Below are 17,557 nucleotides of genomic sequence, written 5' to 3'. Positions count from 1 at the left end.
CAGCTGAGGAATGCATAACTCCTTATGTGCTGTAAGAATCAGTTTGTGTGGACAGAGCACCACATGTAAGTTTTGCAAAACCATAGGAATAGAACGCTTCAAAGAGATGCTTTACATCCTTAACCACAAAATCATATTCTGCTTACTCCCATAGTTCCCATACTCATTTTTAACACACTGCACAACAAAAGAGGTAAGAGTTTCTGCACCTCCCAGTCATGACATGCACACAAGTCTTTCCTGTGCATGGTATGGAGAACCTCCAGAAGAAAAAGAATGCAGCAGCATAGCTGCAGATACTCATAACACATGTCCTTCAGACTGTGATGATTTTTTCTTTCTGGGCGGTTTTTCTTTTGTATAATACAAAACACTGCTTTAAAGAACAACTAGAAACATATGTTCAGTACAAGCAACACTATCAAATGATTGAGACACTAAGCATAGGAAGTTTGTTTTTAAAAAGGACAAAGAAAACTGAATTAGTAACAGACATTTTGCTGAGCACAACTTTCATTTTAGGAACACAGTGTAAAAGTTCTAAAATTCTTTTGCCCCTATGGAAAAGCCATTTCCTTCATTCATCAAGCTGATTAGCATTAAGTGGTTAGCAGGTCAAATATTTTGCAATGTTAATAAATTAAAGTACCTTCATACAAAAGTAGCATCAAAATTAAAATCATGTATTTCAAATGCAGTTTTAATTCTAACACTAAATAATTTTAAAGATTTTGCATATGCCTTATAATGTAACTTATTCCACATTCCCCTCCATTTGGCCAAGACAAAGTTATACAATTGAAAAGCAAAAGCACAACTTCAACAGCTGGAATACTGAATGCAGTTTTTCATGTCTCTTGCATAATTGGGAGTAGATGACTTACTTTGAATTGTAATGATGACTGTATTAAGAAATTTTTAACCTTATCTTAATTTCATTCTTAAATCCAGGCACACTAGGTATGTTTTCTTTTCTTTATTAAACTGGAATCCACTAAGCCTATGAAGGTGTCCCTGACTTGCAGATTTGCTATCTTTGCTGACAAGGCAGGACACTCATTGCTTTACTCATTCAATACTCAGTAAGTTTGAGCAGATGTTCACAGAACAGGGAGAAACAGGAGAAAACATACAGAGCCTCTGTGATACAGGCAGCCACCACCAGTGGGCTGGCATTAGACTACTCCTGGCATGCAGCTGATTACAAATGTCAACTGGTAGCTTCTGGCTGCACCAGAACCTGCCATACACAACCACATGTGACCTTCCAACCAGTGTTCAACGACTCACAGCCTGGATACAAGGGATAGAATGGGATTTAAAGAAAAAACACACTGATTTTTTTTCAGAAGCTAAAGTAGGGAATAAGAAAACAGCAACTAGTTAAGGTAAAGAAAAAAAAAAAAAGACAGATAACCCTGTCCCAAGCACTATCAGCAACCTTTGAATTAAGAACAGCTTGTTTCCATTCTGATTCAGTGGGAGAGGCATTCATGTGGTAACTATCATAGCAACATCTGAGCAGACTCAGTACAGTAGCAAACATTACCAGCTCTCTCAAATAAGAGTCCGCACTTTGACTCCCTCCAGCACCGAATTTGTTTGCCTTAAGAACTGCAGAAAATGATCCAAGTAGGTTATGGAGACCAGAGGCTTCCTGAACCAGATGTTACCAGAGTTGAAGAAATGAGTTCTACATCTTGTTCTCATTCTCAAGCAGGTTTTGGCCCAGAAGATGATCTTTCTTTGATATCTGACTGTGCTGTTCAAAGCAAAATCCTTGGCATGCACCTGCCTTTCTAATGCTTCAAGAGGCAAAACAGACATGTCTGAGGTTATTCACAGGTCTCTACAGCACTGAACATACCAAATCCTCTGCTGTTACTGGTTCTCCTTTCTTGTCATTAGCCACCACCATTTTCCCCAGTCTTTCTTTCATATCTTGAAGGCTGGTGGTAAGTGCCAGGATGGCCATAATTTCACTCGCAACAGCAATATCAAACTGAGCCTGTAAAGTAGAAATGAGAATCATGAACCAAATCAAAGTCAGCTGAAATACTCATAGGTGATTATCAGGAATAAACACAGGAAAGATAAATTTCACACTGGAATTCAAACAAGTTCTAAATGGTAACCTACAGCTTTTGAGATTACGCAAAACTAGAGTAACTTGTACGTACAGATTGGGCAATGAGCTGCTGGAAAGAAGAGCTGTGGAGAGGGACTTGGGGCTCCTGGTCAATGGCAAGTTGAACATGAGCCAGCAGTGCCCTGGCAGCCAGGAGAGCCAAGCGTGTCCTGGGGAACATCAGGCACAGCATGGCCAGCCAGGCAAGGGAGGGGATTGTCCCACTCTGCTCTGCACTGGGACAGCCTCGCCTTGAGTGCTGGGGGCAGTTTTGGGGCCATGATACAAGAAAGACATAAAAATAGTGGAAAGCATCCAAAGGAGGGCTATAAAAATGGTGATGGACCTTGAGGGGACACCATATGAGGAGTAGCTGAGGTCACTTGGTCTGTTTGGCCTGGAGAAGAGGAGACTGAGAGGAGACCTCATTGCAGTCTACACTTCCTTGTGAGGGGAAGAGGAGGGGCATAAAATGATCTCTTCTCTGTGGTGAGAAGGGCCCAAGGGAATGGCCTGAAGTTCTGCCAGGGGAAGTTTAGGTTGGAAAAAGATTTTTCACCCAGAGGGTGGCTGGACACTGGAACAGGCTCCCCAGGGAAGTGGTCACAGCACCAAGCCTGTCTGAGTTCAAGAAGTGTTTGGACAGTGCTCTCAGGCACATGGTGTGACTCGGGGGATGGTGCTGTGCAGGGCCAAGAGACAGACTTTGATGCATCCCTTTCAGCTCAGGATATTGTATGATTCTGTGAACTTCAAACACCTTATATTCCCTCATTAATATTCTCCATTACACTACAGTTATTTGAGGACCAGCATTGCAGACTGCTTGGCCCCCCCTTAGCTCACATTATCCTTAGAGATGCTCCCTGAAGGACCAAGAATTTTTTTTCTGTGGCAGAAACAGAAAATCACCAGATGTTTTTTGAGTTTTACTGGCCTGAGCAAAAGAACACAGCATTGTGGAGGGTTTTTTTTTTAATTTTTTTTTTCTGTAACGATCTCCAACAGCTTTTTATTCTGGTTTCAAAAACATTCTTGCTACATTTGATCATTCTTTTTCTACTTAAGCTCAAAATTTAGAGTCTATGCTGTTAGGTCTTGTGCTTGACCTCTGAAAACGTAAAATATATCTCTGCCCCTTTTTTTTCCTAAATGAACAAATATGTAAGTCAAAAAGCACCAAGAACTATATGTGGCATCAGTTCTATCATTCTTTTAGAAACAGCGTTTCAGCACAATGTAAGTAATAGTTTTTACTTCTCTTTAAGAGCTTGCTGTATAGATTAGTAGTATTTGTACTAATTCACTATTAGTAAAACTCAGGCCACATGCTGTCAGAACATAAACAGAGAAGAAAAGAAAAGCCCCTAATGTATTATGTGATAGGAATGCAATGTTGGCAGTGATCAAGAACTGCAATTTCTTTAGTAATCTCTCCATCTCCAGCAATTAATGTCTACATAAAGTTTAGTAACTACATCCTACTGCTATCCATGTAAGAAAAAAGCCCCAGGACTGTTTCTATCAGACCTCTAGCAGATGTATCCCATACTAATACCAGAGGAATCTGTTGAAATTGAGAGCTTTGTCTGTTTTTAAGAAGCATCTACATAGAACATACACCCCACCACTCTTGTGCATTTGCCTAGTACTTTTAAGAGCTTCTGCCCTTTTTTAACCCATGTTCCTGCTTTTAGATTTTGACAGCTACAGTCCAGAGCAGCCTTATTCAGGCTGACCTCTATGTACCCACATGTTTAGTCAAAACTTCTGAAGACACCTGAGCACTTTTCTGCTTTGGGTACAGGCAGGGAGTCATACATACCACCAAAAAGAAAAATTATTCTGTAACTGAGATTTTCGGCATAGGGATTCAAGTGAAATGCTGAAATTACAAAACAGATTTTCTGTATCCTTTGGAAGCAGTTCTATATGCAATGAACTTTGTTAGTGTTGTGATGACATGGATACCACTATCTTCTCTGAATTTGAGAATGTCCTCAGTAAGTCACTGCAGCATATGTAAGATGAGAAATAAGCCTGAGAAATCCATGTCCAATCCATATAGTGAAATACTTCTAATCTATCAGAATGCTTATCAGAAGACCCACAAAAGACATTTTCATTATCATTGCTTCTATATAAACCCAAAAGAACAGGAAAAATAATCCCAGGTAGATGCTCAAAGAGTGATATAAAATTTAATTGAAAAAACAGGCACAAAAGATTGTAGTAGCAGGTGCTATTTTAACTCTAATAACCTTTATACACCTATGAAGTGCTGACAGAAGTCTTAGCTGCAAAGTCAGTTTTCTATTGATGAAAGGATCCACCCACATGGATTCAATTGCAGGATCAAGAGCATCAGTCATGTAATACTCTTTAGAAACCACAGCATCCCTGTTCATTAAAATGCAGACTTTTGTGCCTGCTGTGCTCTGACATTTTACACAGGTGTCATTGATTTTAAGAGTGCTAGAACATCACTCCAAATATTTATAAAATGCATCTGTTAACTATGAAGTCCTGTTTTCTCTGGATCTCTGTCTAGGCTCTGAAATGAGTTTTCCTAACTGCTAACTCTATTTCTTGAGTCACTAAGTTCATGTTAAAATGTGAATGGATATGCATCAGTCCAACATCTCAATATTGAAAGCATTAATTTTAACTGGGAAAGTACAGAAGCAACATTTGATAGCCATATTGTCAACTGCTACTCTATAATAAAATAACCCACATTTAACTCAGCAGTACAATTACAGTGGTGAAATACTACACAGCAAGGCTGGCAGAACCCGGCTTAAAACCAATAACCACATTGAGTTGCTGAAAAAAATCTAAACATATGAAAAGGTCTCAAGTGTTGAAGGAACTCATACTAAGTATAATATTTTGTGGTCCTAGCCCATTATCAAAAATGACTATTAGCTAATACTGAATTTCCTGTAAGCTACAGACAGAAAAATTTCTATTTTGTGTGTTCAAAACCAAAACAAGTGAGCATTTCTAGTGGAAGGCATCCCTGTTTAGGGCAGAGGGGCTGGAACTAGATGATCTTTAAGATCCCTTCCAACTCAAACTGCTCTAGGATTTTATGATTTCTCTTTGAAGTTCTTCTCTCCAATCTGACTTAGCTTTACCTGCTGCAAAAAACATAGCACTATGTCTTGGTCTCTTTATTTAGGCATAAGGCCTAGAAGAGGTCTGAAACCATAAATAAAAATTCAAGATAGGATTCCCAAAATGTGTGAGAACCTTCTCTCTACCACAAGAATTGTTAACATCAAAATATAAAAACAGTCAGAACTTCATGATCCAGAATGTTATATTACAAGATCTTCATCAAATTAGGAGCAACACCACATCATCACAACGAGTTTGTTCCTCCTGATACTGCTGTTCCACTCTGCGTTGTTTCAGAAATTGATTTACCTACGTTACACCAGGAACACTTGTTCGGGTGGTGTTGGAGAAGTCTGGCTTTCAATTTATCAGCCAGTTCTTTAATAAACTTCCAGAATCTTTCATATAGTAATGCAGGTTAGCTTTTTACACCACTGAAAAGAATGCACATACTTATTTGCTGAACTATCCCTTCAAGTCCACACAAAAAAAGCAAGTACATGCTCAGAGGTCTTATATTTCAGATTCTCAAATTTGAGATGCATTACAGGGAAATGAGAACTTTGAATAAAAAGCTTATTTAAAAAAAAAATTAAAATTAAATTTAAATGTAATTTGAAATACATGTATCCTACATAAATTGTTACAAAGATTTAAAAAAAAAATTAGAAGTCATACAAATTAACTTTATGAGGGCATAAAGGCACCCTGTCATAGGACAGTGTTAAACCTCTGATACATGCAATTTTTTAAGTGCTTTCAACACATTGTGGAATATGCATTGGTTTCTGTTTCTGAAACTTGAGATTCAGTTACTCATTAACACAATCAATTTCACTGCAAGATTACTATACAACAGCAACAGACTTCAATATTGCAAGTACACTGAAAGAACTGCAGAAATTCTCCCAGCCTCTCCAAAGCAAAGTCTGTCCAGAATATGATCTGTTAACTGCCTTTACATACCTGACGGACAAATCCTTTCTCTGTATTTGCCTGCCCAACTGTTACTTTGCGCAGGAATCTGTCATTTGTATCCACCACTGAAATAAGGGAATAGCAAAAGCAAAACAGGTTAACAAGGTCTCGGGAAGATGGGTTTTTTTGCAGACATACCTGTTTTTACACATGTAAGATTCAACTGCTCCAACAGTGTAACCAGATAACCACACTTCTCTCTGTTAGCACTGGCACGGACTTGGTTGCTCCCTTCTAGTTGATACCATTTGATGACAGGTCAAAACAACTCAAATACAGTTTATTTGAACAGCATTTGAAGCTAACAGATTCTTAATACTCTAACGTACAACTTAGTATTTTACCTCCATGAGAAAAATCAGTCTTAGTAGATACAAAGCACCAGATCTACTTCAAATCATCTGCTTCATCACAGACTTGTTCAGAATTGATTTTAAGACTGCATGATGTTAGTTAGACTTGGTCAGTTCCTCTTTTAAAGGATGATTATGTTGTCAGGTTGCTTCTTCCAGACAAGTATCTTCCACACACATCACCGTAACTAACTCCACATTCAGCTGCACAGCATTTAAAGGAAGGTTGGTTCAGTTTTTTTCTTTCAACTGTCAAGATAAACCACCTGCTATTTAACACAACTTCAATCTCAGACAATCGTATTTCTAACCTGGAAACACTTTTGGTGTTGCAAGGGCACCAAACCAATGTGTGGAACTGCAGACTTCTAACAAACATCACAAGCCAAGTTCTCCAGTTCTGCACTTTCAACACTCAACTTCAAACATGCTGTTGTAGTAGCCAAAAGGAAGGACTGAGAATAATCAAGGAGCTCTCTCATCTGCTGAGAACTGATCAGGATGCTTCCTGGGAAGAAACATTAGGAGGACATCCTGCATGACATCATCAGCTCTAAAGTGAAGACATGGATTTGACAGATGGACCACTCGGTGAAAGTAACCGGCTGGACAGCTGCACTCAGAGTTGCAGTCAATGGCTCAGTGTCCAAGTGTGTTCCAGTGATGAGTGGTGTTTCTTGAGGCCTGGTATTGGGACTGGTCTGTTTGACATCTTTGTAAGAAACATGGACAGTGGGACTCAGTGCATCATCAGCAAGTTTGCTGATGATGCCAAGTTGTGCACAGTGGTCAACATACTAGGTGGAAAGAAGGGATGCCATCCAGAAGAACCTGGACAGGTTTGAGAGGTGGGCCCACTCAAGTATCATGAAATTCAACAAGGCCAAGTGCAAGGTCCTGGTTTGGGGCAATCCCAAGCACAAGTACAGGCTGGGCAGAGAATGAATCAAAAGCAGCCCTGGGAAGAAGGACATGGGCCTCTTGGTTAATAAGAAGCTCAGTATGACTCGGCAATGTGCACTGGCACCCCAGAAGGTCAACTGTGTCCTGGGCTGCATCAAAAGCAGCATGGCCAGCAGGCTGAGGGAAGTGATTCTCACCCTCTACTCACTCTTGTGAAACCTCATCCGGAGTGCTGCATCCAGCTCTGAGGGCCCCAACATAGGTTGTGAACTTGCTGTCCAGAGGAGGGCCATGAGGATGATCAGAGGGCTTGAGCACCTCTGTTACGAAGACAGGCTGAGAGAGTTGGGGCTGCTCAGCCTGGAGAAGAGAAGGCTCCAGGGAGACCTTTTATAGCACCTTCCAGTACCTAAAGGGTCCAGAGAGGGACTTTTTACAAGGGCATGCAGTGATAGGACAAGGGGGCACATCAACCCCTACAGAAAGCAAAAATAGACTCTCTCTTTCTTACAGGCTCTGTAATCCTAGAAATGCTTAACTTTGCACCAACCCTAAAATAAAGGGTGCAAGGTACTCTTGATAAGTTCAGCCTGTAGCTTGGCAGTGAACTCAATCTTCTGGTAGATTTGAGTCCTGTTCATTTATAAGTGGAGAATCCAGGGACCTCCAGAGAAGTTGTCTGTACTCAAGGTTAGTGAAATCAGCTCCTTCCACTTCTCCTGCTGCTTTTGGAGATTAACAAAACTGTCTGCACAGAAAAGGATGACATAATTACCCAAGAACAAGAGGGAGTTTGAATCTTAATCTTACACAACTCCAGTTCAGGCTTGTGAGTGAGCTGGGAGAAACCCAAGATTTAAGTCACTTCCTCCCTTCCTGGGCATTTCTCTTGGGGCTGTTATAAATACCACACATACCTTCTTCCCTCTACTTGGTCTTTAGGCCCCTAATTTCTTCAGGAATTCCATTTAAGGGATGTTGCAACACAGATTTGGCTAACTCTTTTTGGTTTCTATATATACACAGTCATACTCTAAAATTCTACACTCCTGGCAGAAATGGCAGGACAGAGCCTGGTACATGGAAGCTGTAGCCTTGCACCAAGCTGTGGTACCATATGGCACTGTGAAGCCATATGGCAAGCTGATCCCGCCAGCACAAACTTCTCCCTTCTCTTCCTGGGAAGCTCAGTCTCACAACACAGTTTAAGCAGACCTAAATGTCTTTCCAGTCTACTTCTGGCACCTGAGGGCAGGAACCAGCATTCCCACCAGTGTGGACAGTGAGCTGCTTTTTTATCTGGTCCTTCCTTACGAAATCATGTAACCTAAACACCCTAACCATGAAATTGTAACTGCCCCGGCAACTCCTGGTCACTGAGATATACTTACCTTCTCACTGTGGTCACTCATTCTCCAAGAAGATTCCAATAGCTGCACTAAGTAGTAATAAAATAAGGAATAACTGGTTTTGCCATAAAACCAATTTTTCCTTCTCCAAATCATCCCTCTTCCTTCACCCAAAGTAAACCTTTGACTAAGGTTTAGGTTCAAATAAGTGTTAGGTTTAATGTATCCGCTTCCTTATCCTCTAGAGATGTAAACAGAATCTGAATACCAGCGGAAGACTAAGAGGGAAGCTTTCCCACTTTTCAGTATATTGTACGTTTTCAAGTTAGTTTAAGCTGACAATGAACTGAAAGTTTGTGGTACTTCTATGGAAACAGGTCCTGACTAAAATTAATTTTCAGAAAATCTGAGAGCTTAACTCTTCTTCCCTACAAATTCCCTGGTATGTAACAAGCTTCCTAGACATATGGACTGCAGAAACAGTCCTAAATAAAACATTCTCCAAGTTATCTAAACCATTCCTAAACTCAGGCTTTTTTCTGAAATGTTTAAGGTACGTACATCATATAGAGCTGCGTGGAATAGAAATTTCACTAACATTGGTTGAGATTAATTAAATAACTCCCTTGAGGTTAACAGCTGTTGAGCAATGTTGCCTCCTCCCAAACCCATGCTGATAAAAAAGAGGAGTCATATTACACTAAACATTTATATTACTTCTTCATCCTAATACAGGTCTCTTCCAGACACACTGTGTGACTAATAAAAAACATCTTCTGCCACATCCACAGAATTATCTTGAGAAAAATACCCCAAGTCTGAGATTACATGCACACAAAGGGCACAGTAAAGCATGGCCAAGACCCCTCCCTTCTCAATAGATTCACCCTTTTTTCTAAGCATCACAATACATTCCATGTAACAGTGATAACTTTAGTATTTGAGAACTAAGAAAGAAAATAAAATCCAGTGGTATTTAGCCCAAAACTTTATGCAGAGTTTACTTCCCTAAAGAAGAAAAAGATAGGTCTAGAAATTGAGGTAAACACTGAAATCTGACCCAGCACTAGAACTGGAAAAAGCAAAGGGGAGTTGTCTAAGGGTATCAGAGTGGATATCAGTTTGCTTGGCAACAGTACCACATCTTTCACCTCTTTTTCCAAATGAAGCAAACAACTCAAGAGACTTCAAAAATCAGAAAAACACATAATCCCTTAAGCCTATTAAGTCTCTTGAGCCACCCAGGCTGCTGAGCTTGGGAGGATGAGGGACCAAAATCAAGAAGAATAAATACAAATAATCTAGAGCCATAACAGACACAGTTAAGAAAAGAATGGCTAAGATTTGCAAAATGCACAGAAAATACACTTTCATATGTCTGAAGAGGTATTACCTAATGTGAGAGAGACCAGGGACATATTTAAACTGTCAAAGAAACCTATCTTTCAGAATTTTAGCAAAGTCTCAAGTTATTGCAGATACTTGACCAAGTTTAGAGCAACATGCTGCACCTGCATTTGTTATGCACCCACACTTCCCACTTGCAAATTGGTTATTCTTACAGTCCAAGCAGAAACAGCTCTGATTCAGGTAAAATTAAGCAAATTAGGAAATAAAATACGATGAAATCCAAGGTGAAGTGAGCCTTTCTGACTACATACCTCTTTGCCATGTTATGGTTGATGGGTCAATGTCAAGGCGCACAAATTTGCTGATCTCCTCTTCTGTTAAAGTCTCAGGATCAGTCTTGTTTATTCCCAGCCTCTAAGCACAAACAAGTTCAAGAAGTGCAATGAAATGGCTTGTTTGTTTCAAATGGTGTAGCTGCTCTGGCCTATCAACCCCACACTTACAAATGTAAGTGAGGAGTTTCAATCTTAGTAATCCTGTTTTGAGAAAAATGTAACCTGATCCCATAATGATTCCTTTACAATTGACATCTTGTTAGATATAAGGAATCATTACACTAAGAATAATTCACAGCAAAATAATTCAAATATATTGGAAATTATGATTCATGTTATAAATGCTATAAATGTTATAAAGCCAAACTTCTCTTTACTCAGTTGCAGCTCATGTGAAGAGAGAAATCCATTTCAAATATAGACATAGTTGGTATGTCATGAATAAAGCAAACACTCCCCCGCTTTCCCTAACCTGTTATCTGTAACTGTAAACAAGAACAAAATGAAAATATTCCAGAATTCCAGTGGAACAATCTCCGAGCCTGACTCTGCCTTAGAGTCAAGCAGGCATCATCCCCATTGTAGTTTACTGACATTCAACTGAGTAGTGCAAAAGCTTAAAATGTTGTGAGAACTCTTTTTCCCCCTGCCAAAACAGAAGCTGGCACTACCTCTTATCCTTCTTTCTACCCCCCAATCCTGTTGCCATCTGATGACTGAAACATGACCAGTCAGGACTCATAAGCCAACAACAAATATGAAACTGGCCACAGAAGAGCTGGAGCTGTTCTCAAGGGTCGTATTTAAGGGGTTCATATTATCTTTCTCCTACATTAATGGACTGTGTTCCTCTCTAGGTTTTTATCAGAGTGGCAATCTCAAATCCAGACATGTAATTCATATATGAATTGCACAGGAAGCTCTTCTGGAAGCATTCAGCAAGCAAGATGGGATGCGAAAATATACTGAACATACAAATGTACCCCTTGAAGGAAGAACACTGTCAAACTGATATCAATAAAACCCCAGAAATATATGCTATATTAAACTTTCAAAATCAGAAAATATTGCAAAACCGAAGAATGTGAGCTTTCAAGTGTGACTATACCATAATTGGAAAAGTATTTAAAAAACTTTAATATTTCATCAGAAAAGACACAGCATTTAAAAACATTACTGGTTTATTTCAGGAGAAAAGAATAGCAAAAATGTTAGTTATAAAAATAATATCAGACCCAGATCCTATTACTCCAAGGATGATGCTTTCAAAAAACAAGTCTAGACTTCATATATTCATGAGGGTTTATACAAACTCAGTCCCATACATCAAATCATTTTAAACAAGTTGTGTAAGAGAATACATTTCATGAAGAGACACTATAATTGAGGAGAGACTGAATTAACAACTTACTCTCAGACGGGCAAGCTGAATAGCAGAAAATCCTCTCATGCCATTAACTACTGGAACCAGCCTATTATACAAAGACTAGAAAAACCACACAAGAAGTTGAAAGAAAAAGTTATAAAAAGCCAATGCGTTTTAAATTTATTCCACCTAATTTCAGTAAGAATTTCCTAACCACCTAAGTTGTGGACTTCTGGTTAGAGATTTAAAAAACAATTCTGAGAAGGTGGCAGGCTTCTGAGCCATGTCTATGATTTAACAGCCTAAAATCCGGTTGCCAGAAATTACTGGTTTTCTCTGTTTCACCAAAACAATATATATTAATTTTGAAACTGGGAACCTTTTAAAACTTTAACCAAGATCCATAGTACTTAAACTATAATTATAATTTCCAAACTTGCCTAAATGTACACTCGTACATTGTGCACCAATGTACCAAGCAAAGGAAATATGTCAACCCTGCTCAGTTTTAATACTGCAGACAAAAAGAAGAGACTCCTTCCTCAATCTTCTCCCTTCTTTTTAAAGCCCCAAGTTAAGACTTGTTTTAAGGTCACAATATATTTAGCAGAGGGACAAGGATCTAGTTTATTTTCCCCATAACTCCTTCTTCGTAAGGTACATCATACCCAACTACACATCAGAAATACAATTTGTAACTTTAAAGTGAGTCTACAAATTATTGAAAAGAATAAGATTATATATAGGGAGAACATGCTTTATTACACTATTTAGTACAGTCTGAAAGAGTTGTCAATGTTCCAGGCATGAGATTGTTATCCTAAAACACTACCTTATGATAGCTATTTGCCAGAAAAATGTATTGTATAAGGAAAATTTCCCAGCAGAACATGGAATGGCTTCAGCAAGTTACTGTCCACATGGTGAAAATATAGAACGATAAATGTGTTTTTCTCTGAAATGCAGTTTATTGAAAAGCTGAAAAGAAAAAATGTCATCTGGATATGAGAAAGTAATTCTCACCTTATCAGACTGAGTATTCTCATGCAAGATCCTAGCATCAATAGCAGCAGCCAGCAAATTATTTGCAGCAGTTATAGCATGAATATCTCCAGTCAAATGAAGATTGAACTAGAAGGAGGAAACAAGAAGATCTTTTTATTAGAAAATATTTAATTAAATTCATTAAGACAAATTAGCATCAGCAATCATTGCTATCTCAGACACTACAGCTCTGATTAGCCAGCTGTCAGGGTAGGCTAAAGATTTCCAGGTGAAAATACACTGAGACATATGAAGGACTTGTTTTCAGCTGAGTACATGGTACACCACTCTTAAGTGTGGCCAAATGAAGCCAAGAACATCTTCATTCCATACTAAATGATTCAAGAACAAGAAGACAAGGGCTATAGTTCCACATCATTAATACTGAATCAGTTTAGTGTTAATAGTTACTAACTGACCTGGACTAGATGTGTGGATTACTGCTGAACCTGCCCCAGAGCACAGCATGTATGCTGGCTTTGGGGGTGTGTGCCAGCTTTCTGTTAACTGCAGGAGAACAGCCCCTAACCTAACAGGCATGAACTTTGCTGACACAAAGTCTGATGAACAAAGTTTTGTGAAAACTCTGAAATGAGCATCTTAAATTAAGACTTGTGTCACACAGATACCTCTATTTTTTATGTGTCTGACAGAAGGAGTCGGAAGGACAGTTTTAATGGCACTTCAGGGCTGACACTAGAACTCTGCTTGGACCAGCTGTGCATGGTCAAGGTGTTTCTTCACCAGTTCTGGCCAGAGAAGTTTTCCTGAGCTCTAAATTAGACTCTCTTGGGGTGAAACTGTCACACATTTCCAAACAAGCACTAGGAATATCATAGAATCATTAAGGTTGGAAAAGAACTCCAAGATCATCAAGTCCAATCTTCAGCTGAATACCATCATGCCCATTAAACCATATCACAGACTGCAAGTCGAGGCTGTCTCACCTCCTCCATGGGGATCACTTGAGCGTATCCACCACCAGCTGCTCCACCTGCACAGGGAAGCACATGGTCACATCAGTTGCATCAGCTTTGGAAAAAAACCAACCATCTTCAAACACACAAAGTGAAACATACAGCAATGATGACACATTTTTGGCATTTTGATTTCTATTAGAAGATCAGTGATGCACCCAAATAAACATGATTTCCTTAATCTTGCTGGCTTTTTTTCCAGCAGGTACTAAAAAGGGAATTCTTGCTCTGAAATGAAAACCTGCACATGATGGGTGCTGCAGGCTTTGGCTGCATCAGGGCTGCCCTCTGCTCCTGCCCAGATTTAGGACACAGTCATGCACATGCAGCTGCTGGGTGAAAAGACAAAGCAGTCACAAGCAAGCACTGCTTCTGAATGAAACCTTCACACCCTTGCCTGAGCACTCCTTCCCCACTACCTCTCACGGTACAGGCAAAGGAACTTGCTGTTGCCTATGCACAAATTGAGTGAAGGGATTAAAGCACTCACATGCATCAGTCTTAGCTGAGAAGCACCAAGCACCAGGAGCCTTCCAGCTGAAACCAAACTTGTTAACTTAAACTTCAGCAAAGCAAAGCAGAGCAGATGGTGAGTGCTTGCCCAGTTAGGCACCAATTTCAGCTGAGAAATGGCAAAAAAAAGATTGCATCACTTCCTATCAGAATTGAAGATGAGCTTGAAATCTGGCTGGGTCTTACCTGGCTCTCAGGCTCTTATAAAGTTTCTAGGCAAAAAAGCAGCAGCCCATTATTAGAGGCGACAGCTCAGGAGAACAGAGAGGTTCAGACCTAGCCAAACGTTATGCTGCTGACACAGCTGAACCACAACTGCTAACTTCCTTGTATTGCCTGGAAATATCCAGTATGGACTCTTTCTCAAGGAATAATAAAATAGTAACATTTAGAAACACATTTAAAGAACCTCCAAGTAGAGGGGTGACTGGAAGGGTGTGTACCACACAAAATTCCTCCTGGCTAATACATCCCTCTGCCTTTCATTATGTCTAGGCTTTATCTGCATTATCAATATATGTTACATGCATGAACATAGGCAAGAACCTTGTACAGAAAGTCATGTGCAAGAAACCCTTATCTATTAATTACATATGTACTAAAACATCGAATATGCTACCACCGGGACAATCCACTGAGTGAAGTAATTAAGAAATTAAAGAAGAAGAAATGAAATAAAATAAAAAAAGCAAAATAGCAGTACTTCCTTTTAATCTGAAAAGTCATAGATTCTGCAAATATTATGTACCTTTAACTCCAAAAGTAGGTCCTTGAGAAGGTTGTCTCAGACAAGCAAAGGAATTAATGTTAAGGTGTGCAGTAAGTGCCTGAACAAGACCAACTGTGACTGTGCTTTTCCCCTCTCCTAGGGGTGTAGGGGTTATTCTAGCAAAACAAGAAAAAAGATTAATCAAATTTTTGCTGATGTCAGCCTGGCTAAGGATATCAGAACTTACAGCTTTTGATTTCAATGAAGAATATTTGTACAGCAAATTTCAATAAGATTACTTTATCTTCACAAAAATCCTGCCACAATGTTAGCCCCTAGCTCAAGCTGGAATGCTAATATACATGTGTCTTCTATTTAAGCAATTTACTATGATAGCAGAAAAAGAGAAGATTATATTGGCAAAAGTTCTAAAAAGAATATATTGAATTTAGACATTTTTATTACAGCACAAAAGTCTCACCAGTTTCATTAACAAACCATCCATCATGATACTCTAAGCATGTATTAATATTTTTCTGTAGTAATGCATGAGATCTTTTATTCCCACTGCTCAAACTTTGAATGAAATAATAGAATATTTTAAGTTAAATAACCAACACTTTTGTTTGTAGAGCTCAACTACCCCTCTCCACCTTCCACATCATCATAACCCTCAAAAATGACAGATCAACTGCTTTTTAAATAAAACAGGACACAAAATTCAGTATATTCAATTGAATATGATTTATTGTACACTTTTGTTTTGGAGATTTAAGGGCAATAAGGGACAATGATAATCATAGTCCGCACAAAAGCTCAAAAGCTTCATGCTACAGCTCCCATATTTAGACCATGACTGAAACAGGACAGAATTTTAGAAAGGCCTCCGAACTCAAATCAGAGAATCAAACCTCCACTCTATTCTTGTCCCTAGAGGAGACTCTATTCTTGCCCCTTTAATAAAGGGACAATGACAGCTGATTTTGCAAGTAGAAAACTTCATCAGCCTTCAGTGAATGAGAGACATCTCAGCTTAAATGATCTTCTGCCTACTTTCAACATCAGCACATTTGTTTATGATCCACATTAAAAGTGGGGGGGGGGGGGGTGCAAGGGTTTTTCTTCCTTGAGGTATGAACACATCTCATGTCTCCAAAATGCACTCAAATGATTCATTTGAGGCACAGCATTTCTTTTTCTGATTGGCAAAAGAAGAAAGCCCCAGTCCTTTTTTCCACTCACACCACTTTCACACAAATCTTCCTTTTTGGCAAAGTGTAGCCATTTGTATCTTTGCTGCCTTTTCTACCTGCAGAGAGGTACTTTAGTGAAGCTGATGTTAAGAACTATGTTCATTCCCATGGAAATACAAACATGCACATGGATCCTAGTCAAAGGGGAACCCTTATCCTGTGACCTCTTCAAAACTTGAGCTGAAACATCTAGCTCTAATTAGAAACACTTCCTTCCCTAACTAGTAATTTTTCCAAGATATTGCTATCCTCAGATCACAATTCAAATGGCATAAAAACATTAGTGTAATTGTAGGATTCAGCTTAGTTCAGTCAGTTCACACATTGTCAAAACCCTTCTTCGTCCACAAAATAAAATAGATGAAAAAACATTAACTTTTCACAAATCTCTCTGTTACAGCATCATCAGTTCCTGGGCTTTTACTTTAAAAAAGATGCTTTGGGCAGATATGTCTGGAAAACTTGGGCAATAGGAGGCAAGCCAAATTACCATCTTTATATTGTTCTAGGAAAAAAAATTCCAATTCAGAAAAGTAGTCTTTTAACTAAAGTTTCAGTGAAATCAGTGGGGTTAAGCACATCTACAAGAGATTCCCTGAATTCTTCGCTTTGAACTACTCTTATGTGACCACAGGTCACTTACTTTGGGCACTTGGTTTTAGTAATTTTCTCCCACATTTTATAACATTGTGTTTACCAACCGTCAGATTCTAAAACATCCTCAATAACTTACTATTCCATTACCCTAGAATGGCACTTCTTTGACTTAAAAAGGAATTCACAGAATTCTAGCAAAATATCTGTGCAGAGCCAAAAAAAGGTGGGAGATTTAGAGCATATCCTTTATTTACTCTCAAAGCAGTTTTGGTCCCTGTCGCCTTTTTATCCATACTAGGCCTTCTTATTTCCTTCTGATCTACTGCAGGAGCACAGAATGCTACTTCATTTCTTTTACTTTCAAGTTTGCAGTTCCCAGAAGAAAGGATACTTTTAATCTCTACGTTGTTAGGACAGGGAGCCCTCAGGGTTTTACTGTTGCCACAAGGATAACTTCCCTTTTTCCCACCACTCTTTTTCTCATCTCCTTTTTGCCCCAGGATCCTCACTTCTGTACAAATGTGTTTTTTTCCTGAGCACCAGAGCCAGGTTAACTCACTTTTACTACCAGTTTCACCT

At 39.1% G+C, this 17,557-nt stretch overlaps 1 protein-coding gene across 1 annotated transcript in view; it reads right to left on the bottom strand.

The window, feature by feature from the left end:
- MTHFD1L (methylenetetrahydrofolate dehydrogenase (NADP+ dependent) 1 like) overlaps positions 1–17,557 on the bottom strand; it is a 148,600-nt gene that overhangs the window by 98,433 nt on the left and 32,610 nt on the right. Inside the window, exons 12-18 of the mRNA XM_032101848.1 lie at positions 15,168–15,304; positions 13,877–13,923; positions 12,909–13,016; positions 11,931–12,005; positions 10,496–10,598; positions 6,218–6,294; positions 1,868–2,008 (exon numbers count right to left, since the gene is read on the bottom strand). Coding sequence (XP_031957739.1) covers positions 1,868–2,008; positions 6,218–6,294; positions 10,496–10,598; positions 11,931–12,005; positions 12,909–13,016; positions 13,877–13,923; positions 15,168–15,304 — 688 coding nt within the window. The remainder of the gene's footprint in view (positions 1–1,867; positions 2,009–6,217; positions 6,295–10,495; positions 10,599–11,930; positions 12,006–12,908; positions 13,017–13,876; positions 13,924–15,167; positions 15,305–17,557) is intronic.

The sequence above is a fragment of the Corvus moneduloides genome, chromosome 3 (genome assembly GCF_009650955.1).
Source record: "Corvus moneduloides isolate bCorMon1 chromosome 3, bCorMon1.pri, whole genome shotgun sequence".
NCBI lineage: Eukaryota > Metazoa > Chordata > Aves > Passeriformes > Corvidae > Corvus > Corvus moneduloides.
This window is presented reverse-complemented; position numbering and strand designations above follow the sequence as displayed.